This window comes from Miscanthus floridulus, chromosome 19 (assembly GCF_019320115.1).
Source record: "Miscanthus floridulus cultivar M001 chromosome 19, ASM1932011v1, whole genome shotgun sequence".
Taxonomy (NCBI): domain Eukaryota; kingdom Viridiplantae; phylum Streptophyta; class Magnoliopsida; order Poales; family Poaceae; genus Miscanthus; species Miscanthus floridulus.
Window position 1 is genome coordinate 10,182,583 of NC_089598.1, and position 24,899 is coordinate 10,207,481.

Genomic DNA, 24,899 nt, shown 5'->3' on the forward strand with positions numbered 1-24,899 from the left:
ATTCCCTTTATTGTTATTCTTTTGGGATCAAGAGGGAGCTTTATTAACTAGACAATGCAGCAAAATTACAATCCATTTGGATTAGGCCTCATCATGCTAAAAAAAATTAGGCCGTCAATGCACACCCAACCTAACCAAGTCGATGTACTTGTATTTCGTCTAGTTAACAAAGCTAATCCATGTGCAACGTTGCTGCGCTCCCTCTTAACCTAGGCTATCTTTCGCGACGGCAAGATGCTATTTGTAAGAGTGTAGAGAATGGGAGAGAACACACCGCACAGGGTTAAATACATGAACCGGTGAATCACACACTACCAGCCGATCCTATAATTCAGGCATGGTGGGTGATGGAGCCGGTGCTCAGCCGTTACAACGAGAGGACTAAGTCCTGACCACTCAATCCTAACTAACACGCTAACACACACACACACCCCCCCCCCCCCCCCCAGTCTGTGCATTAGAATGATGAATGCATAGACTGTTTCTGAACTCTTGGAACAAAGGCGTAGGCAATCATTTAGTCATGATGTCTGCAATTTGATGTTGTGTGGGAATATGCAGAACTCTGAACTGACTAAGCTGCACTTTTTCTCTCACAAAGTGGATATCAAGCTCGACGTGTTTTGTCCGGCGATGATGTACTGGGTTCTCTGAAAGATATACCGCAGAAACATTATCACAGTAGATGATAGTGGCCTTGTCAACGACGACATGAAGCTCTTGGAGCAGAGTGCGCAACCAACAACACTCAGCTGCTGCATTTGCCACTCCTCTGTACTCGGCTTCTGCACTTGAGCGTGATACTATCGGTTGACGCTTGGATGACCACGAAATCAGTGACTCGCCGAGGAAAACACAATAGCCTGAGGTGGACCTTCTGGTGTCAGGGCAGCCTCCCCAGTCGGCGTCCGAGTAGGCTGTCAGGTCAGTCGATGACGACGCCGAGATCCTAAGGCCAGTGTTGATGGTGCCACGGAGATACCGTAGAATCCGTTTGACAATGTTCCAGTGAGCTTCTCTTGGTGATTGCATGTACAGGCAGGCTTGATTGACAGCATATGCAATGTCTGGGCGTGTAAGTGTCAAGTATTGCAACGCACCAGTGATGCTTCGGTAGAACGTTGCATCCATCGCCGGGTCACCTTCGCTGGCCGATACTTTCTGCTTGGCATCAACTGGAGTGGTCGCATGCTTGCAATTCGCCATGCCTGCCCGCTCAAGAATGTCTTCGGTGTATTGAGCTTCCGTGAGAAAGAAGCCCTTGTCATCGCGTCGCACTTGAACTCCAAGAAAGAACCCCAGAGCACCGAGATCTTTGATCGCGAACTCCCGACTGAGTCCTTGAACCACCTGCTGCAGCAATGATGTCGATGATGCCGTCAAGACGATGTCATCGACATAAACAAGAAGATATTCCATGGCATCGCCTCGCTTGTAGACGAACAGGGAAGAGTCGGAGCCGATCGGGGTGAAGCCAATGAAGCGTAGGTGAGCACTGAGGCGTTGGAACCAGGCCCGCGGTGCTTGTTTGAGGCCGTACAGCGACTTCACTAGGAGGCAGACATGATCAGGGTGGTGCTCGTCGACGAATCCGGCCGGCTGATGACAATAGACGCGTTCCGCCAGGTTGCCGTGGAGGAACGCGTTCTTGACGTCAAGTTGGTGCACGGGCCAGCGTCGGGATGCAGCGAGATGAAGAACAGTCTAGATAGTCGACTGCTTGACGACGGGGGAGAAGGTCTGATGAAAATCAACCCCCGATCGTTGAGAGAAGCCGCGGACCACCCATCGTGCTTTGCGTCGTTCAAGAGAGCCATCGGGGTGGAGCTTGTTCTTGAAGATCCATTTGCATGTGATGACATTGGCGTGAGTTGGTCGGGGAACGAGCGTCTAGGTGTCGTTGGCTTGAAGGGTGTCAAACTCCGTTTGCATGGCTGCTCACCACTCCGGGTCACGGAGAGCAGCGTGAACAGACGTAGGCGGTGGTGTCGGTGACGCAGCAGCAGCGACATTGACGTACTTCGGGTTAGGCAGGTGTATGCCATTCTGCGCACGCGTGACCATGTGGTGACGTGGAGGGTCGTCGCGCGTTGGTGACAGGGCCACCGCCGTGGGCGCGGTCACCGTAGGATCGACAGTTGTGGGCGTTGGTGGCGACGGAGTCGTTGGCGACGTTGGCGCGCCTTGTGCCGAGGAAGCCGGGCCCGTCTGTTGAGGAACGGGCAGAGAAGTAGCTGGGGACAAAGTCGTGCGTGATCGTGAGGCACGAGTGGCCACCGGATCCGCATGACGCGCCCGATGGGTACGCGGCCGCTGAACTGTACTCAGCGGGATGATCTCCTGAAGGCACGGCATGCGTTGAGCATCCACCGTAGGACCTAGATCAGAAAGCTAGGCAAACAGAAAGCATGATTCATCAAAATACACATGCCGTGAGACAATGACACGCTTGGTATCTGGATTGTAACACTTGTATCCCCGTTGATCCATAGGATACCCCTAGAAAAATGCAGCGAGCAGATCTTGGCGCTAATTTGTGTGGGGCAGTGGACGCAGTGTTCGGGTAACACAGACAACCAAAGACTCTCAGGTGTGCATAGTCAGGTGGAGCACCGAACAGCAGCTCATAAGGGGTGGCGTGCTGACGAGGTCGGCATGGGCATCTATTTAGAAGATAGGTGGAAGTGGCAAGAGCATCGGGCCAAAAAGATAGGGGCAGTGACGCTTGGAACATGAGTGCACGAAGACCATCATTGAGTGTGTGTAGCACGCGCTCAGCACGGCCGTTTTGCTGGGATGTGTACGGGCACATCAAGCGCAGCACAATGCCGTGTTTGGCATAGAATGCCCGGGATGCAGAGTTGTCAAACTCCTTTCCATTGTCGGTTTGAAGACACTAAATTGGACGCTGAAATTGAGTGGTAACAAACGCATGAAAGGAGATGATTGTTGGAAGAACATCGGATTTGTGTCGCAAGGGTAAAGTCCACACATAATGTGAGAAATCATCAAGAAGAACAAGATAAAATTTATAACCAGAGTTGCTTATTATTGGCGAGGTCCATACATCACAATGAAGTAATTGAAAAGGGAAAGATGAAATACTGTTGGACTCTTGAAACGGAAGCCTTACATGCTTGCCAAGGTGACAGGCGTGGCATGTATGGCGACTGGATTGCGAACAAGTAAAACCGATGATGCGAGAAAGGTGAAGAAGAGCGTCCCGGCCTGGGTGACCAAGTCGAGCGTGCCACAGAGTCGCATCAGTCAAAGACAGGAGCGCCTGTGGGGATGAAGATGAAACAATGTCACGAGCAGGATGCAAGGGGTAGAGCTCGCCCGAAGAATCACGTCGGAGGAGTGCCATCTTGGTGCGAAGGTCCTTAATGGAGAAACCCCATGGATCAAATTCAACAGACACAGAATTATCACGGGTTAGTGCTCGAACAGATATGAGATTCTTCACTAATTGTGGAGCAATGAGAACATTGTTCAAATGAAGAGGCGAGGAAGAAGTAGGAATAGATGTGCATCCAGTGGACGTTGAAGACAGAAGTCCACCGTTGCCGACAATAATTTGACGGTGAACAGTGGAGGGTGAATGAGAGGAAAGGATACCGGGATGCGATGCCATGTGTGACGAGGCGCCAGTATCCATGAACCAGTTGCTGTCGCCGCCGTTGGTGTTGTGGATGGTCATCCCATTGAGCGCGGAGTAGAGGCCAGGCGGGAGGGACACAGTGTCGTGCTGTGGCGGCAGTGCGGCGACAGCCGCCATGGCGGCAGGAGGTTGAACTCTAGGACGCGGTGCAAGAACACCAGGGTGCCAGGTGTTGAGTGGCCACGCCTGGATGACGCCTTGCCAGGGGTTGTAGGAGGACGCCCACTGTGGCATCGGCGCGGAGTTGCCACTGGGCACAGGTGGGCGCGGACGGTTGTCCGACTTGCGCTTCTTGCGATGGTCGCCGCGATCACCACCGTTGGAGGCAGGGACCGCAGGTGTGGGCATGGGTGGGGAAGGAGCCGGTGCAGACTTGGTGGGGTTGTCATGCGCCGCAAGAAGGACCGTCTGTGCCTCCATCTGTAGGGAATGCTTGATGCGGTGTTCCTCCTGCAGAAGATAAGACTTGGTGTAGAGGAACGTCGGCGGCGGCTTGAGAACGACGATCGCCTGACTGAACTTGTTCAGTCCGCGAAGGGTGTTGATGACAAGAGATGTGTCAGAGACCGCAGCGCCGCAATCGTAGAGGGTGTCGGCGAGGCGCTTGAGGCGGCCACAGTACTCACCGACCGTCATGTCGCCTTGGTAGAGGCTGTGGAACTCCTGTTGAGTGTACACGGCGCGTTGAAGACTGTTGTCGAGGAACTGGCCGGTGATGGCGCTCCAGGCGGTGTAGGCGGAGTTCTGTGGCCGGTAGACGTCGCTCCAGATGTCCTTGGACACGGTGGAGTAGAGCCACTGGACAATGCAGGAATCCACCTGCAACCATTCCGGGTCATCGATCATGGAGGCCGCGTCGACGGTGCCATCAACATGGCTGACGAGACCGAATTTTTGGAAGGTGAGGGTGAAGAAGGATCCCCATTGGCGAAAGTTGCCATCATCCATGTTGAGAGTGACAGGAACATGGTTATGAATATTGAGGAGGGTGAGGGTGGAGGCCTTGGGAGGGGTGGCTTCAGAAGCGCTGCCAAAGGGATTGGAGCCGTGAGAAGCACAGGAGCCGGTTGGGCTGGCCATGGCCAGGGAAGCAACGGAAGAAGAAGATCAAAGGAAGGCTGATACCATGTAAGAGTGTAGAGAATGGGAGAGAACACACCGCACAGTTTCCATTACATTCAGGAGGGGTTAAATACATGAACCGGTGAATCACACACTACCAGCCGATCCTATAATTCAGGCATGGTGGGTGATGGAGCCGGTGCTCAGCCGTTACAACGAGAGGACTAGGTCCTGACCACTCAATCCTAACTAACATGCTAACACTACTGAGGCACCGACAATGACAACGATGTTTTTTCTTTGGCTCGCAAGACTTCTAGCTCATTAGGATAACAAGCCTAGCCGCACTGAAAATGTGGCACGGAAACATTCAGCAAGGAACCAAATATGCCAGAAATAACCTTCCCTGAGTTAAGGTATCTAATTATGTATTCAAAGTTCTTTATCTCTACAACTAAAAAATCCCTCCCCCTCCCCCCGTAAACACACCCACCCCGCGTGCGATACTCGCTCGCTTTCCCCGGCACGCACGTGATTTCCTCCCTGCTCTCTTCCCCGACGGTCACGATCTCTTCCTGAAATCACGCAGATCTTGTCCATCCACCGATCCAATCATGTACAAAGGAAATCGCCTCCACTCACGCATAACAGATCCACGGAGAGCTCGACCTCGCCGTGCGCGCCCGCTCTGTTGCCCTTGCCCCGCCCCGAGCCCCCAATCCACGGCCGACGGATCGCCGAGAAGGAGAAGGACCGCCGAGGTTCGCGCCCACGCCATCGTCCTCCCTCACCTTTCTCTCAACTCGGCGCGGAACGGCGCTGCTCCGACCTGTCCTCGCCTCCTTGGCAATCAAATCATGTCCACGCTGATAGGTGAATGGAGATCAATGGATGAACTGTTTGTATCACATGCTATTTATTTGCTAGGATCAGATGTGTCATCCTAAGTGTGCTTAAACCCCAAATAACTGCTTACTGGTGTTTCCCTCGTACTATTAAAATCGAGTAAAGAAATAAAACGTGATTTTACTAATTTACTCAAACCTTCAGGTGACATGCTGCAGCAGTTTCTGATGATATTTTTTGAGAAGCTGGATAGAGGGAATTCCTAGGATGACGACTTTGATTAAAAAGTTCAGCCAGTCTAGCAAAATATATGAGGTAATTGCCCGTACAGATTGTGTCTCTTACATTAGTTCCATCAATCATTTGTGGTACACACTATAGTTTAAGGCAACAACAAATCTCACAATGGCATTTGGTTCTCTTACATTACTTCCGTCAATCATTTGTGTTACAACCATTCTGCGATTTGGACTGAAATCTAGAGCTATGAATGTTTAGCAGACAATCTTCGAAAAAAGTTTTGAAGTCTGGTTCTGAATTTGCATGTGTTCTACTTAAGCAATTGTTCTACTGGAACTAAACTCATCAGGTTAGTTCTGGCAGTGGCTATCACTTCTTAAGGTCTACTTTAGTTTTGAAACCAATTTTATTTTTCATAATACGGGGTTCTCTACTTGCAAAGAATTTATATGACAAGAGTTTGATTTCCAACTGTGCAGTTTCTTATTTAATAAACTCTGACATTGGAAACTGATGGCTGATTGAATCGCAGGACCATAGGAATTGGAAAATCATTCATGTCTAACTCTGATTAGTTTCACTTTAGAAGTGTGAGGAAGTTGCCTTAAGCTTCCTTGAAAAACAAAAACATTTTAAGAATTTATCAAATTCTGAACATTTTTGTTAGTCCAGCAATCTCATCCTCGGATGGGTTTTCTTTAATGATCTAGAGAGAACAAACAAATTAGTGCTGCACATGTAGGACAGCAACAACCATTCTTCATGAACCCTTTGTTTCTGTAATTTCGTTTTGAACGAAACAGTTGAACTTGCCTAAGTACAATCACATGAATTTGCAATTTGATATTTTGGAGCCATTTGGTGCATAAGTAGAATTTCTATAGCATACAGTCTTCTTGCTCAGGTCTGAATTTTGAGTTGTAAGCAAATGTGAAATACATAGTTGAAGTGAACTCACTGACTACTAATTACTCAAATACAGTGAATTAAAATGCTTGTGACATTCTCTAATCATGTCTGTTTTTTTTCTTGGAGTTCTACACATACAAGCAACACTTGAATAATTATTAGTGTGTTACTGTACTGATAAGTTTCATGCACAAGTGCCAGCTGGCATGCAGCACTGGCCATTAGATCACTCATATAAATGCTGTCACATATCTCTTCTCTAAGCCCTCGAGAACTGTTTTACTCATTTTTTTATTGTATCGTTAAGGCTATATAAATGAATGCTTCCACTATGGCCGTATGGTCTAATTCTAATAAACCTAACCATGGGGCAGGACTCCTACTGCAGTTCTTAATGCATAATGTGGATACCTCTCTCTTGCTAGATCTTGCGATGTTATTTTGTTTTCCTTTTATTTACATGCTGCACGAATTTGATGTCGACTACAAAGTTTCTCTCAAATTTTTTAACTACTGAAAGCCTCGGTTGCTTGAACTTCCTCCAATTTCGTTTTATGAATTACCCTGTTTACTTCTGTAATGTTGGATTGGGTGACATGGCTTATCTTCATGCGAATAACTTGATACAGCTCAGAAATCTCATATTGACCAATACAAAACAATCAAGATTACATAATGGTATTTTGGCTTTATATATTCCATTAGTCTTGTACCAAACTTAAAATAACTATGAACTCCATTTCTGAATGGAACCAATACTATGTTTGTAACTTGAATTATTTTCGTACTTCGATTTTTTTTGTTTTTCTAATGGCACCTAATATTATTTGCAGGTGAAATTATTTTATTTGAACTCATTACTTCATATAATTTTCATAGGTCATTTTAATGGAACCTTTGTAGGTGATTTACGGTATGGCCTACAAATCTGTGTTCGTCAAGGTAATATTTACTTCAGTTTATATGGCAGAACATGTGTTCTTCAGATAATAGTTGAAGAGCAGTAGCCTTTTCAAGAACCATTCGACTTTTAGAGATATCAGCTAAAATAACAGAAGGTAAACCAATGTTTCAGGAACCTTTTTATTTTCCCTTAATTCTAAGTTACTCCTTTGACATTCATGAATCATGGCACACAAAACCTCCGCCCAAATAGGTAGTCAATCGCTTCATCCTCGTCTCTGCACTGGGTACGCCCTTTTTGTATAATCCACTATTGCTGCAGTTTTCACTTTTCAATGCAGTGCCCAACGAACCAAATATTAGCACTTAATTGACGTAACCGACAAATGAGTTAGCGTAGATAAATTGTTTGCAATGCTAGAAAAAAACATGTTCACTTGATTTCAATACTGATTTTCATTATAGCATTTAAATGCTAATTGTATTATTCTATTATAGATTCATACAATAGATAATAATTCTCGTGCACCATTGGGAGCCTAACATTGTATCAAATATTACATGGCATGTACTATGTGTATGTGAACTTATATTAATTCAAAATGCATTGCAGTCGATGCTAAAGAACTTAAGAGGGAAAGGGATAGAGCTCGATGGCAACAACAAAAGGATGTTATTAATAAGAGGCGTCGTGAAACCTATCATCAAAGAAAAAAGCAACATGTTATTGGAACTACCAATTGTAATGCATCCTAACATATTAACATTGTCATGTAATGATGAATTGACATTTTTTTTCTTATTACAGATATATGTAATGTGTAAAATTTTGTAGATGACGACGTTGCATCAAATAAGGAAAACGTTGATCATGTTGAAACAAATGATTGGCTCCATAGGAATAATTTCTATCAGACCAACAATATTGTTGATGAGAACATATCCACACGATTATCATGTAATTGAAGATGCTGAAATATTTTAGGTCTTTCAAAATGATATTGCAATAATATTACCCAATAAAGCTAATGAATGTATTTGTATGATTACATTGATAGATGAGCCAGAAAAGCAAACTATAGAGAAGGAGAGCACTATTGGTTTCACCAGTACCCCTATTCCCGATACTAATGAAACATGTGTGCAAAGTACATCAAAAGGTAACTATAAGAGTGAATGGTACAAAAACATGACACCTGAATAGAGGGAAGCAAGGCGTGAACGCCAAAGGCTGCACAATAGGGAACCCAAGCGTAAAGAGGCATTAAAATTGTCTAAGAAAAAATTCAAAGAGGTGCGAAAGCACACCCTGCACCCGGACTCTGTCGCAATGGAGAACCCGTTATTTATTCCTGAGCTTGTGTGGCCCGCTGTGGGCCAATCTAGAGCTCATGGATCCACGGCGAAATCCAGTGATTGGGTTATCCCAAAGCCTAGTGCAACACCTATTTATATTCCTCCACCTCATGAGGAGGCCGATGATGAAGGATGCGATGAGTTACTGCCTGGCCATATGACATAGAGATCACATATTCCATCAGGACAAAGAAATGCGTTGTTGACGCGTCGTAACACGATGTTTGAGCATTGCATTGGTTCGAACACAAGGGCACCTAATAAAGATGGTGACTGCATGGCTAAAGACCGAGTGGATGCTAACACACCCTTGCCTCAATTAGCCATGACCAACAACGATAAATACAGGTGCCTCATTATCCCATTTAGGTGACCTATATACCATATTATATCTCACCGATCCATGGTCATTCTGTGATTAACAAAAAATGCAGCACCGTACGTTCAGGCTGCATCAGGCACACCGATGGCACCACTATTTGATAATTATGAATGCATGGCTGAAGAACACCTAAATGATAACACACCCTTGCCTCAATCAGTACTGACCAACAACGGTAAATATTGATGCCTCGTGATCCCATTTAGGTGACCTATATTATATATCATATTATACCTAACTCAACAATGGTCATTACATGATTTTAAAAAAGGACAGGACCTAGCCTTCAGCCTACATCAACCGCACCGACGGCACCACTATTTGATGACAGTGGTAATTTACATTATTTTCTAACATTCTATAAACTATTTAAACTCCTTTGTTTATATTTACCCATAGTTCTACTAACTCACGTATGTTTGACGGCCATAGATGATGATGAGGGAGATATATTTGAATAGGATGAGAAAGAGAATGAGGGATACCTATTTGCTGGGCAAGGTATTTGTGCGAAAGACCGAAAAGAAATCAAATCTTCAACTGCTTTATCTAAACTATTGTGGCTTAAATGTTATTTCAGATGATGACGATGTCCAAGACAATGACCTTGAGAAAGACATAGCTTATGTCCCTAAAGTACCTGACCAATACGAAAAGGTGTATAGTAACATGCCTACAGATACCCATATGCTAAAACATGTCGCAAATTGCGAGCACTACGATGCGAAAAGGTTTGAACATGAACCACCTGGGTTCTGTTGTCGCAACGGAAAGATCGAGCTCAATGAACCGAACGTACCTGATGAGCTTATGAGACTTTGGTCAAGTAACGATGTAGATGCTAGGCACTTTCATAACAACATTAGGTTTTTCAATGGTCATTTCTCTTTCACTTCTCTATATTGTCGCCTTGATAGCGCTACTGCAAGCATGAAAAACTGTGGCATATACACCTTTCGTGCACACGGCCAGATCTATCATAACATAAGGTCATTTGGCAAAGAAGATGGTAAGGAGCCAAGACGTCTTGAGCTTTACTTCTACGATGATGACCCAAGCCTTGAGCACCGCTATCGACGATGTCATGAAGAGAAGTGCCAAAAAGACAAGGAAGTCATTAAGAGGGTTGTGGCCATCCTTCGTGACAACCCATACTCACATTAACTTAGGAGTTTAGGCCAGGCTGACCACGTTGAGGACTATCGTGTCACACTAAACCTTGACCAGAGGCTGGACCAGAGAACATACAATGTGCCATCAGCTTCAGAGGTAGCTGCTGTTTGGATCGAGGGAAGCAAACTCCTTGGTCAGTTCCAGAATAGTGTTGTCCTACATGGGAAAGATAGAAGCAGACATGGCATCCGCTCATATCATGGATGTTACGATGCTCTTTCAAACCCTCTATTCTTCCCTAAGGGTGAGCTTGGGTGGCACATGGATATTCCAAAGAAAGGAGTTAGTATGGAAGAACTCATCGGGTATCGTGCCCTACAGAAGGCTCGTAGTGGGTAAGAAGAAGAAATAGGTTTGTTATTCTTCTTATTTAAATACTTCGCATACATGTACCTCAGTGGTTATTCTACAAACAACTCTAATTCATGGCTATTTTTTGTAGACTCCCCTGGTAGACTATGTGTGTCTATGCGTGATTACTACTGCTACAAGTTTCATATATGTCTAGAAATATTTAACCCCATACTATACGGCAAGCGTCTATTCCAGCAGTTTGCAGTTGACATGTACATCAAGATCAAGAGTTCTCAATTAGATTATATATGCAACCATCAAGATGATATCAAGGCCGACCTCTACCAAGGATTGGTTGATATCCTACATGCCAGTGAAGGTAGAGCAGAAGCTATTAGAAAACGGACAGTGATGCCTTCATCATTTATTGGAGGCCCCGTGACATGAGGCGTCGGTACATGGACGCCATGGCTCTGGTATGGAGTTTTGGTAAACTGAACATCTTCCTGACTATGACATGTAACCCAAACTGGGATGAGATCAAGCATGAACTCTACTCTAGCCAGACACCACAGGATCGTCCAGATCTCGTTGTTTGGGTCTTTAGAGAAAAACTACAAGAGCTGAAGGATAGACTACTAAAAAAGGATATCCTTGGAAAGGTGTGAGCACATGTTTATGTTGTAGAGTTCTAGAAGAGGGGTCTACCGCATGCACATTTTTTGCTAATCATGGATAAGAAGTACAAGATCATGTGTCCAAAGCAGTATGATCGCCTCATCTCAGCTGAGCTCCCGAACAAGAAGTACCTAGTCTTGTACAAGATGGTTACCAAACATATGATGCATGGCCCTTGCAGATTGCTCAATCATGATTTTCCATGCACAAAGGGTCGTGATTCCTGCAAGAACTGTTACCCTAGACCTTTCTACGATGTCACAGTACAAGGCAAAGATTCATATCCAGACGGCGTAAAGATGGCTGAAAAGAAAGAGTTCGCGGACACGAGCTTGACAACAAATGGGTCGTGCCTTACAATCCGTATCTCCTCTATCTATTCAACTACCACATCAATGTTGAGGCATGTGGGAGCATCAAAGCAGTCAAGTATCTGTTTAAGTACATTTACAAGGGTCATGACTGGGTGTCTGTGGCTATGAGAGAGGCTAACAAGGAGGATAGTGAGGGGAACATTGATGAGATCAAGCAGTACAGAGATGCTAGATGTGTAACCCCCCAGAAGCCTTGTGGAGGATATACGGGTTTGATTTGAGTGATAGGTACCCTTCTATTTTGTCCTTATAGCTATGTCTTCCAGACATGCACATGGTGTCATTTCATCGGTGCCAGTGGATTTGACGAGTGCTTGATCATCTAGGTGCTGACAAGTCAATGCTTACAGTGTACTTCGAGAAGAACAGGATAGATGAAATAGCTCGAGCTATATTATATCAGGACTTTCCCGAGTTCTATACGTGGTAAGCACAGGGCAAAGTTTGGCAAAATAGGGTGCGTCGTGATACATTACGACAGATTGGAAGAATCATGTCTGCCAATCTAGCCGAGGGCGAGCGTTACTATCTTAGGGTTCTCCTAAACCATGTGGCAGGTGCAACCTCATTTGAGTATCTAAGGACCGTGGATGGCAAAATCCTACCGACCTTCCGTGAAGCTGCAGAAAGAAGGGGCTTAATCGAAGAGGACAACACGCTGAACGAGAGTCTCACTGAGGCAACCGGGTGGATGATGCCATATGCGTTGCAAAGGCTCTTTGCAACAATATTAGTATTTTGTGAGCCCAGTGATGTGTTTGGACTATGGGAGAAACACAAGGAGGCAATGTCAGAGGACTACAGGTGCAATAATCAATCCACCTTCATGGTGGAGCAGATGGTCCTCATGGATATTCGAAAATTGCTACAATCAATGCAGATGTACCCACTTCCTGATATCAACAACACATATGATGCCTCTCATGATATTCCTAGAGAGATTTTTGAGGAGGCTAGCATTGAGGTTAACGAGGATGACGTGGCTCTGTCAGACACCCTTAACAAAGAGCAGCGGGCTACATACGATGAGATCATGTCCTCGATTGATACCGAGGAGGGGGGTCTCTTCTTTGTGGACGGTCCTAGCGGGACCATAAAGACTTATCTATACAGAGCACTTCTCGCTACTATACGCAATCAGAAAAAGATTGCAGTGGCAACAACTACATCTAGTGTTGCGGCCTCAATAATGCCTGGTGGCAGAACCACCCACTCGCGCTTCAAGATTCCCCTCACCATCGATAATGGGGCCTTTTGGACCTACACGAAATAGAGTGGTACTGCCAAGCTGCTTCGGACCGCATCCCTTATTATTTGGGACGAGGTGACAATGATAAAGAGGCAAGGTGTTGAGGCACTAGACAACAGCCTTCGTGATATAATGGACCGACTAGAGTTGCCGTTTGGAGGGAAGACCGTTGTAACACCCCTGGTGTTACGAGCTTGTTTAGCACCGCGATTTAGGCCTAAGTAAAATTTCCAGAACGAGTTTCTTGAATTTTAAAATTTTAAATATTGAGCTTATGTTTAAAATGCCATTTTTAGCAAACTATATTGAGCAAAGTAATTAAATAGCACTTAAATATTTTGTCTCTATGGGTTACTGCGAAGTATGAACTTTTGCGTAAAATAATTATTGGTGGAAATTAATCGGGTTAAAAACTTATAACAAAATGGAAATAAAAATGAGAGTGCCGCTGGCTACTCGTCCCACCTACTTCACTGGTACGACGGTGGTGTTTTCCCCTGCTCTGAATCAGTCGCCTGATTTATTTGCGTCGCGCCGTGTTGCCCTTGCCCTTACTATTATTATTTCAGCATCAGCAGCATGACAAGCCGCCAGCATCAGCAGCATGACAAGCCGCGACTGTTGGCGATTGATGTGTCGTCCGCCGTACAAAGTGCAGTGACTCTACATGCAGCGCTTACCACTCACCAGGTTTCCAGCGCGTGTGCCATCACTGTCGCTCAACCATGGTCTGCTTTTGTTTTTCCGTCGCACTATTGTCCTTGTCGCAGCGCCGTGGCCTATCTTCGCGTACTACATGACCAATGATGGCCGAGCCATGTAAATGTTGTTGCCCAGCTAGTCTAGTTCACTCGCTCGCGTCGTGTCCTGGCCTTGCACCACTACAACGTTGTCTGCCCCTGCCTGCCTCTGTCTTGTCTCTGTCCTCATCTATCCTTTTGCCTCTAAGGCCTTGACTCACGCTATCTTTCTCCCGTGCGTCCTTTTCTCTACGAATGCCTTAATGAAAGTTGGCTGAACTTGCTGCAGCACCGTCCTTCCTGTCCCCGTTGCTCGCCCAATTCCCTGCTCCATTGCGTTGTCTTTATTGCCTCCGTCCATTTCCCAATCTCAGCCTCCTTCCTAGACCAAAGTCATGGCACCACCACGACTGTGTACACTGACACCTCAGCTTTGTTTCCTTCCTCGCTCTCTTCCACGCGCAGCACCGCCTGCCGCTGGAGCCGGTGATGCGCCCGGCCACTGCCGCAACCCCCATGGCCGCACTGGACGCCAGCCCTGTCTCTCCCAGGTGCTAATGCCTCCCCGCGCGTGGCCCCTGCTCTGCTTGCCTCGGTCGCCGGTGCGCGCCATGCCCACTGCCTTCTCTCACCCACAACAGCCCTATGCCCCACCGTCGGCACACCTCCTAGCGCCGTTCGTCCCCGCTGCTGCGTCCCACAACGCCTAGTAATGCTTCCTGTAAATGCAATAACCCATAAGCCAAATAGCCTTGCATATCCTTGGAGTCTTTTTTTCTTTCCTCCTGTTGGGTAAGTCTAGCTTAGTACAATTGAGTACTCAGGGTTTTATTCCCCCTGTTGCAGGTGACAGGTGGATGCTAGAGCTGACCCTTGTGTGTGGATACCTCCTGGTGGGCTCAGCGAGGATTCCTTTACGCTGCGATCGTAGTTTATTTATAACTCTCACCAAATGTTTTTGTAAATGAAAGATTTATAATCTATTGTCATAACTTATATACTAATGCTTCATCATGCCATGAATATCTATTTATTTTCGTTGTAATTCTGATCACATGTTTATATTCCGTTGTTACAATAAATTATTCATAACTTTGGTAATATGATTGCATTCCACTATTATACTAATAAATAGTATACTCTGATGTTGTACTACAAGTGATGTAAGAAATAGTTAAGAATGATGTAAGCTTTATTCTCTCATTTATGATCCTGATGGCAAAAATGTGAATTTTTGGGTTCTCCCCTAGGGTGTGCCCGACGAAACCGAGTAATTTAGTGTTCTTTCTCGAGTGTTTAGTGTATAATGGAAGATAAGCACTCCTAGAGGCATCAGATTAGGTAGTTCTGCCACAACCATGGTGTTCGGTGGAGATTTCAGACAGGTTCTATAACATCCTCGGTGTTACACTATTTAGTTTTTGCTAAAACACCACATGAGCATCATACTTATGTGTAATTGTGTGTAAATATATGAGTTATAGAGTGTAAAGCAATATACAAAACTTGAAATGTTCATTTGAAACACGAAACGCATGTTACATTTCATGTCGCGTTGTATTACTTAGGGTTCTAAATGAATTTTTATTAGACGGAAATGCTATGGAACGCATATGCGGAACATTAGTAAAGTTTGTAGCACGAACTTCATAGGCGATAATGAAATACGTGCAGTTGAGGATGGGGTTCGCTAGCTAGTGTTTCAAGTAGCTTGGTATGGAATTCGACGCAAAACCGTTTGAAGCTTAGTCAATTCTCGTAAGTCTAAAAATGGGTCAACGAAGCCATGTTCGACAATTTTTATAGAACAATCGGGTTAAATAGTGGCAAGATATTTTGGCTTAGTTTGGTAGCCCTATGTACCCTCTTGAGTGTAGAACAACTGGTTTGGCTTTTGAATCATCAGGTTTGAGTTTTTGGGATGCTTTAAAAAGCGTGCATGAGATGGGTGCTGTGTCTGGCCACGGTTACAGTGCCGGCGCTCGGTGTCACCGCGACTGCTACCCACCGCAGCTGTCGTTCCCATGCCCTACCCAACTGCCCGTGTGCCTGCCACCGCACTGGTCGTCCCTACCACTGGCCCTGCCCTACTGGCCGCGCCGTCGTTGCTGCCTTGGGACACCACGCGCACGCACACACGCACGCACCGCTACCGGGCCAGCCTCTGTCCACCGTCGCCCGCACCGCTATGGCCGGCCATGCCACTGGTCCCGTGCTGCAAGCCGTGCCGCGTTGCTGCCCTAGCACCCCCACGCGCGCACACGCTCGCGCTGGCTGCTCTGCCGCCCCGCGCTCACCCGACGATGTCGTGTCGCTGCCGTGTGGGGACGCTTGGCTCTATCGCATGTTGCCTTGCCGTGCATGGGAGTGCCGCCTGCTCTGCCATCACCTTGGCATCAATGTTGTGTTGTTGCTTCCCCGGGTCGGCGCCGTCCACTGAGGCGTAGTGCTGTGCCGCCGTTGGCTTGTGGGTTGTGACAGTGCGGCCATGCGTCTTGCGCAGGCCTCGCTGTTCCCCATTGCCCGTGCGCACTTGTACTTAGAGTTGATGGCCGATTCCACCACGACAGCACCGAGCCAAACTCTGCCTACTTTCCCTGTTCCTCTGTCGCCGGACCACGCCGAGGCCTGCATGCAGCGTCGGCCAAATCAGTGAAATTGCGTGCGCCCGTGGTTGGAGTGGAGACCTAGCTACGTGCCGAAGCTTTCCACTACTGCTGTCGACCGTTGTCGAGCCTCAATTTGACGGTTTCGTCGCTGCCGGTCACTTTAAGACTTCATGGCAACGCCCGCCAAATTCCCCTAGCTCAGTCCACCTCCGTCCAATTCATTGGCACTGAACCTTCGCCCTGCTCCCCTCTATACCATGTGCACCCCAATTTGCCCTGCCACTGCCTACTCATCGTTGCCGCCATAGTCGCGCCATCGCTGCCGTCGTGAGGCTTGCCGAGCGCGCGTGGCCAGGCTCGCTCGGTTAGTCTCTGGTCAAGCCTTCACGACCGATAGGATCGGAGTGAGTCTCTGTTGCCCATACTTGAGCTTGTTCACGATGTCGGCACCTTGGCTTACGGAACATGCCCGCCGTCGTAGGGAGAAGTTCGCCGCCGTGGAGGAAGCTCGGGACAGCGTCCTCGTTCACCGTATCGCCTCCCACCGCTTTGCGTGGACATCGAGGTGAGCATCGGCTCCTTAGATAGGGTTGTGAGGGTCTAGTGTGGCCGGCGTAGCCACCCAGTGCTAACGTCGCCGCGCCGGTGCGTGCACGGGTGCTAGGGGACGTGGCCACGGTGAAGAAGGGAAAGGGAAGGGTGGTAGATGCAAACTCCGTGACTCGGTGAAATAGTGCTCGGGTGGGTTTCGTGAATAGAGTAGAGAATGGGGGGCCCTTTCACAAAAGAGCCAGCCACGTGCGGGCTCCACCATGGGCCGCATAGCGTGGGCCGCGTCGCGCGCCGCTGCATGGGCCGCGCCGGTTGCTGTGCATGCACGTGGGCGGGACGCAGGGGTGGGCTGAGCCGTCGCTCGTGGGTCGCGCTGTGAATTCATTTTTCAATTCTCCAGTGAATTACAAATGTTTATTCAATATAATTTTTAGCTGAACTTTGATAAATTATAGTAAATCTTATAGATATCCAAAAATAGTGAAACCAAGTTTGTTAGGTTCATAAAAATGCCATCTATCTGTTAGTGTAGTTAAATTACAGTTAGCTGTGATACTGATGGGGTCATAAATCCAAACTAGAAAGCTTAGTATTATGTAGATTAATATTTGTAGGAATTTTTTTGGTAAATTGGGATAGCTATAGCTATGAAAAATTTACAGTAGGCTCACTAGATTATTCTGTACTTGCTGTAAATTTTGTAGCCCTAGAATAGGTTGATAAATAGAGTAGCTATTATCCTTGTTTTATCATATATAGCGTAAATCAACATTAGGAGTAAGAATACATGTAGTTGCTATGATAATGAATGCCATGTTTCATACTTGTTATTGGTAACAATAGATAATTTAGTACCTTGATTGATAGCACTAGCTTAGTAGTTAGATAGATGTATTTTTATTTTAAGAGTTGTTGTTGTCGTATTACAAAGCATTGCACTATCATTTCATGTATGTAGATCATAAGTTGATAGAGTTCGTGCCCGTGGACGAATAGGAGTACGAGGAAGTGATTGAGGAGTACGAGGAGGAGATCCTCGTGCAGGAGCAAGCCCCGGAGCCTTTTTATGCTGACTTTGTTGACTTATCGTCTGCCCAAGGCAAGCCCCGATGCATAACCCCTATTTTATTATCACTAAATATATATATATATGATGTGCATTTAAGTTACAGGCATTTTATGAAAACTACATGCATAAATATATCTACCTATGAGTCCTACTAGTATCGATCGAGTAGTTGCTATGCTCAGGATATCGGTAGCGTGAATAGCCTGTCGTTACTCACAAATAGGTGGTAAATATGATCACTCATGATAAAATGGTGGAAAGAAAAATGGTGATCGGGCAGGGATATGATTGGGTACTGGTGGGTGTAAGGGGTTGTGTCCTGCAGCCAACATGGCATAGCTCGGTTACGTTTTTTCCCTGTCTATGTCAATTAAGGACCGGTCGTTGCATAAGTCTCGAGGCAAGTCACAGATCTATTATCCCGAGCACATACTTGGGTATGGGCGCAAGAAAGACTTGTTGCTCTCTTGTCATGGATCCGGCTCTTTTTAGACCGATCGATTGGAGGTGGGGATGGTGGAGGTCCTTGCACCGCACTGAATCTAGAACTCAGGAGTGGGGGCTTAGAGTCCAAGTTTGGACGGGGACCTAGACACCCAGGACAGGAGGATGATGGGTTAACCCTGCTTGTGCCTAGGGTACAAATAGGGCATGTGTTTTTGAGGTACCCAGCTGGGGGCATTGATTCGTGAATCACCGGGTAATCCAGTACGGCTTGTTTTTTGGTCTAGCACCGTAGTAAGAACTGAAAGATGGAAGACGATGAAATAGAATTGATTGCTCAACTCTTGCTTGAAAGTAGAACAGATGCTTACATAGAATGGATAGATAATAAATTAATACGGCTATTAATAATATCATAAGTAAGGACTCACTAATAGTATTGCTTTCTACCAAAAAGAAAACCAGCAAACCATAAAGTTTATCATATTCCTTGGAGTCAGAAAATTATCCCCACTAGTCGGATAAGTCTTGCGAGTACATTGTGTACTCAGGGTTTATTTACCCCTGTTGCAGGTAATACATGAGAAGTACCATTGTGTGGAGGATTCTTCTGGTGGGCACATATGAATCCTCGTTCCTTATCGCTAGATGTTTATTTTTAAAATTCCGTTGTTTATTATTTTGTACTCTCACATTTGGTAATGTAATAATGTAACTTTTAAGAACTTCTGATGTATGAAATGGACAAGTATTGTAACTCGTTCTCATTATTGGATCCTTGGGAAAAATATGGATCTTTTGGGTTCTCCCTTGGGGTGTGCCCGGCGGATACCGCCTACTGTAGCTTGCTTTTGGGGCGTTTAGAGTCTGGTGGAAGACGAGCACCTCCATAAGCGTGTTATTTCGAGCGGTTCTACCACAGGTTCTTCCCGTTGTTCGGAGAGGGTCAAGGGCTCAGGTAGTTGGTGCCTCGCTGCGGATGTCGTACCTTTGGGATTCCATGCGGCATCTAAAACTGGTGCGCAACATGAGGGCAAAGAGCAACCCGTGGTTTGTAGAATACTTGTTGCGCGTCGATGGAGGTTCTGAGGAGGTGACTGTTGATGATGAAATCCGTCTTCCTCATGATATATGTGAGACCCCACTGATGGGCCTAGCTGGGCCAGTCTGATGGGCCGGGTCGAATTGCGAGTACTGTAGCGACAAGGTGGTGTGAGTTATTGTAGCATCGCGGAACACTATAGCTACCGGAAGTTTAGTACCGTATCGATAGTTCAGAGTTCGTTGAACCAGCTTAAATAGCTAGGCCAAGGACGTATAGTAACCTTCGGTTAACCATTTTATGTGAAGCGAGGATGAAAGCGTAAACGGGTTGCTATGTAGGTGGGGCCCATCCCTCGGTAGAGTGGGCCTGTACCGTGTGCCGGGCCTGGGGCGTTACAAATGGTATTCAAAGCCAACTCTCATGGTTTTACGGACATATGACTCAGGAGCTTGGACAGGTTGCGCATGGCTCTACAAGAGCATGGCAGTTGGGCCGAGGAGCTGGGAATATAGACGTGGGCCAAGAGAGTCTCGTGGTTTCACGGATATATGACTCGGGAGCTCGGACAGGTTGGCACTTGGGCTGAGGAGCTGGGAATATAAACGTGGGCCAAGAGAATTGGTCCTAGACATTTGCCCCGTTTGGTAGGTTGGTTCGGCCCTCGACGAGGACGTCGAATCCTAAAGGGTGGGTGTATGTGAGACCTCGCTGATGGGCCTAGCTAGGCCAGTCTGATGGGCCAGGCCAAATTGTGAGCACTGTAGCGACAAGGTGTGTGAGTTACTGTAGCATCACAGAACACTGCAGCTACCGAAAGTTTAGTGCCGTATCGGTAGTTCAGAGTTCGCCGAACCAGCTTAAATAGCCAGGCCAAGGACGCGTAGTAACCTTCGGTTAACCATTTTACGCAAAGCGGGGACGAAAACGTAAACGGGTTGCTACGTAGGTGGGGCCCATCCCTCGGTAGAGTGGGCCTGTACCGTGTGTCGGGCCTAGGGCGTTACAATATATGTGTTCCGCACACCGGGAAAGATAGTGATCTTGATACTCTAATTGATTGCATATTCCCTAACCTTAATGCAAATATGTCAAGCAAAGATTATATCACCTCTCGAACGATATTATCTATGCGGAACGAATGGGTTGATATGATTAATATATAGATGATAGGTTGTTTTCACGGGGATGAGATGGTGTACTATAGCTTTGACTATGCGGTGGACGATCCGCACAACTACTACCCCTAAGGAATTCCTTAACACTTTGACACCCAATAGTCTGCCTCCACATGTGTTGAAGCTGAAGATTGGTTGTCCGGTCATATTGCTTAGGAACATTGACCCTACGAATAGACTTTGTAATGGTACCAGGCTTATCATACGGGGGTTTCAAAAGAATACCATAGACGCTGAAATTGTGTTGGGACAGCATGCTGGAAAGCGGTTTTTTCTGCCTCGAATACCCTTATGCCCGTCGGACGATGAGATGTTCCCTTTCCAATTTAAGCGAAAGCAGTTCCCTATTCGGCTCAGCTTCGCAATGACTGTTAATAAGGCACAGGGGCAGACTATCCCTAACGTCGGGGTATACTTGCCAGAACCAGTGTTCTCGCATGGCCAATTGTATGTGGCACTATCAAGAGCTACAGCAAGATCGAACATTAGGATCTTGATTGTGCCGGCTACTGAGAAGGACGTGAACAAGGGAAAAGGGAAAGGAAAGGGGAAGAAGAGACCGACAAATGATATATTCACAAAGAATATTGTATATAAAGAGGTTCTAACTCTATGAAAGAGGTAATGCATTACACGTCGATACATATTTTTTCAAGATATATCAATAGTACTTTAACTTTAAAAATTAACAAACAACTTATGTGCAGGATACTTCTAACTACAGCTTCAACTATCTACATGCTTCAACTGCAAGAAGTTAGATGCCGCATCTTGGACTTAAAAATCTTCTGGATTATCTTTGATTGGTGACCAGCTGCAGCTTGATGTTCATGCAAAGCACGTTCTCTTGGTCGAAACATTGAGAGATTAGATTCTTAATTGTACAATATATTGTAAAACATGTATTGTAAAACACAAACTTGTTATGATTAAGGTGAATGCTCGTATATTGCAACTTGTAAAACATCACGATTACAGTATCTATTTTAGATATCGTATAACACGCATTCATACATATGTTATCGTGATATTATGTGCACCCGTTGCAACGTACGGGCATTTAACTAGTATTATATAATTAATTATCATATACTAGTCAATAACACTAATACAGAAAAAAATTGTAATGGTCAGTACGGCTCCAGGCAAAACCTCATCTCTATCGAGCGCTTAACAGAAGTGACTTCTTAAGATGTTCGCCTCAAAATGACTATTAACATATTTAACATATTTGATATTCAAATTTTTTTAATTTTCAAACTACGTCGTATGGAGACATCCTAAATCAAAATTGTAGAGCACGAGAAGGTCGAAGACTTTATAGTTGAAATGTTTTGATTTAGAATCATTTATTGGGACATTCAATACAAGATTGCGAAATGTTCATAAAAATAGAGTTCTCTCTATATTCACAATTAAGTATGTAGTGTTGTGGTATAGAGGTGCTTTATGTGTTAAAGGTCATGATTTGAAATCTTTGCACGAAACATGTTTCTTGTGTTTTTTAGAAAACGCAGGCGGCGGGCGTCGTGGTTATTACCGGTTAGGCTGCATACAGGACAGGGGCCGTAGGGCCGTATATGCTTTGCATCCCTCTTATTAAAAATTAACTAGTATAATACCCGTGCTAACGCAACGGATTTATCTTGGAGACGCATATGAAAACAACCAATGTTTTTTTTCCATAGTTCAACTTTTACACAATATCTTTGAGTATGTATACAATCCGAGAAACTAAGAAGTCGTAGTAAAATTTTTCTCATATAACATAGAATATAAGTGTTTTAAAAAAGTATAATATATATAAATAAAATATAAAGGAGTACATTGAACATATCTTACATTGCTACAATCTTTAAATTTGTATTCCATGTCAGGCCAGCACTCGAGCACTTATGCTAGTTTCTTGTGGTTTAGTTTGCCACAACATCGCGGATCTCGTCCAAACTGGGTTATGAACGGTTGATTTTGCAAAATTTATAAGTATTTGATTAATTATAGTATATTGCCGGTGCTAATGCTACAGTAATATTTAAAACAACACAAATTAAACAACCAAAATGATGTATATGCTTTGATGATTTTTGAAAAACCATCTCCTAAAAATAGGCAGTTCTGAGATGGCATTGCTCATTGCAGGATAAGTACAATCCATAGAAAAAGCTACTGCAAAATCTCTCCACAGTAATAAATGTGGACTGATTTGTCAGCCTATTTGGTTATTCCTTTACCGCACTTACTCTTGGACTTCAAGGTTACCTTGTCCTGATTCCTTTTTTACTCTCCATGGTTTCTCCTTTCCTCAGGGCTAATGTTGATGGTTTCAGTCTCTCCTTTGCAGTTTTTACTATATTTTCACACTGTTCTGATGTCGCAAATTGTGGAAAGTACAAAGCACGAGGCTGCCAGCTCAAAATCTGCTCAAGAGTTCAGAATACATTATTAAAACAGCACAGGTGGATTTCAGGAACATAATGACAAATGGAAAAAAAACCCAGCAATTTCTAGTGAAGCTGAGGTCATGGTGTATTATGTAACAGAAGAAATACAATTAAAGATATTACTGAATTCTTACCCTGCAAACAAGTAGTGTCAGCCTGCCAGGATATAGGATGCACAGCCATAAGCTAAATGTCAGAAGTCAGATGCGTATCTCGTGCCACGGTGAGAAATCTAGGGTGTATAAATTGTTCGCACGATATCAAATCAACCCATTCTATACCTAAAAAAGTATGCTCAATGTAGCCGATACTCTGCAGAATTGTTCGATGCATAAACACAATAAAATCTAAATGTGCTGCATCCATTCATTGCAACAACTGTTCTTGAGTAATAGGAACCTACATTAGCTGCACGATGGCAGAAACAGAGATACAACTGTGATTGGTGAGGGTGCCACGAAAGTCCCACAACACCCACACCTCCTGCATTTTCCTCTTATGCCAGGAAGCCTGCTAAATTTGAAATGCTTATCAATCTTCCCAACACGCAAGACCATGAGGCCACGAAAATTGCATGCACGCAACTGACCCCCAAACTCCGCCACAATCACATGCTAGTTATCAGGGCATCACAGCAAAACCGCTGCCCACAAGGTGCAGTCAAAATTGGGGAAACATTACAATGACAAGTTAGTTTCACCCCAGAGTGGGTCGCTGCATGATATCATTCACATCAAATACCCACAAGATGAATTCTACCAACCGAGGAATATCACCACCAAAGTCAGTTCATTCATGAGCTAGCTTAGAATTAATTCACGAACATACGTGCCCGCACCCATGCTCATCACGCCGAATGTGGGGCAACCGCCCTCGCGGAGACGGAACCGGAACGAGACATCACCTGGTATGGGATTACGGACGGCGCAGCCTCGCCGGACTCGCCGTATGGCATCTCAGGCCACGCCGTCTCCAGCAGCCGCTCCCTCGGCACCGGCATGTCGGCCTCCTCCGGATCCTGCACCGCGCCACCCGCCGCACGTACCACAGCCAGCCCACCCAGATCAGGAGCGGCGCTACAGGGCAGCAACGAATCGGAACGTGCCGCGGGGCTCGCCGTTGCGTACCTGGGTGAAGAGCAGCGAGCCGAAGAAGCCGGCGAGGAAGAAGAGGGAGCAGGAGAGGAGCACCACGGGAAGCCGCAGTCGCGTTCGCATCAGACCCGCCGTGTGAAGTGGGGAGATCCAAAGAATATCGGCCGTCGTACGTGGTTGAGCAGGGAGAGAGAACGAGTGAGAGTTAATCTGGTGCATACGTTTTTAATGTATCTTTTTCTATATGCATTTTGTGAGGTGGACATAGTTTAGGTCTTGACTGTACATGTGTGATTTGTTTAGTGACTGTAGGATAATTTAAAGTGGTGTATTATAGGGGTAGAGATAGAGATAAGTAAATTTGTGAGGCAAACAGTAGCACATAAGACTAGTTGCTTGGTTGCTTAACAGGGAATAGGCTTGTTTTGTGCCCTGAGGTCAAGGATTCTAAAAAAAAAATTATAGATTTCAAAAAGTTATGCAACTTTGTAGTTAACAATTTTTTTATTAGAAATCATTTATCCAAGAAAAATTATGGCCGAATTTCCTCATATTTGAAATTCAAAATTTTCAAATGACCTTGGATGGACAAATGACCTAAAC

General features: G+C 45.5%; 1 protein-coding gene, 1 long non-coding RNA gene and 2 pseudogenes across 2 annotated transcripts; 3 read left to right on the forward strand and 1 right to left on the reverse strand.

The window, feature by feature from the left end:
- Positions 1-5,346: 5,346 nt before the first annotated feature.
- On the forward strand, positions 5,347-7,961 carry LOC136529733 (uncharacterized). The gene is made up of 3 exons (XR_010777401.1): positions 5,347-5,596; positions 5,774-5,884; positions 7,622-7,961. It is a non-coding gene; the product is annotated as an uncharacterized lncRNA (long non-coding RNA).
- An 849-nt stretch (positions 7,962-8,810) lies between these two features.
- Positions 8,811-11,273, forward strand: LOC136525525 (uncharacterized; annotated as a pseudogene).
- A 9,437-nt stretch (positions 11,274-20,710) lies between these two features.
- Positions 20,711-21,522, forward strand: LOC136525526 (uncharacterized; annotated as a pseudogene).
- A 1,000-nt stretch (positions 21,523-22,522) lies between these two features.
- Positions 22,523-24,528, reverse strand: LOC136529311 (probable prolyl 4-hydroxylase 9). The gene is made up of 4 exons (XM_066522393.1): positions 24,330-24,528; positions 24,107-24,220; positions 23,021-23,178; positions 22,523-22,720 (listed from the first exon to the last, which is right to left on the reverse strand). The coding sequence occupies exons 1-4, from the start codon at positions 24,513-24,515 to the stop codon at positions 22,714-22,716; spliced, it is 465 nt and encodes a 154-aa protein (XP_066378490.1). The 5' UTR covers positions 24,516-24,528; the 3' UTR covers positions 22,523-22,713.
- Between the last annotated feature and the right edge of the window lie 371 nt (positions 24,529-24,899).

Coding starts and splice junctions, on each gene's coding strand:
- LOC136529311 (XM_066522393.1), bottom strand. CDS start 24,515: ATGCACCAGATTAACTCTCACTCGTTCTCTCTCCCTGCTCAACCACGT. Junction 24,221..24,329: donor GCTCGCTGCTCTTCACCCAG/GTACGCAACGGC, acceptor GGCGCGGTGCAG/GATCCGGAGGAGGCCGACAT. Junction 23,179..24,106: donor CGTCCGTAATCCCATACCAG/GTGATGTCTCGT, acceptor ACTCTTGAGCAG/ATTTTGAGCTGGCAGCCTCG.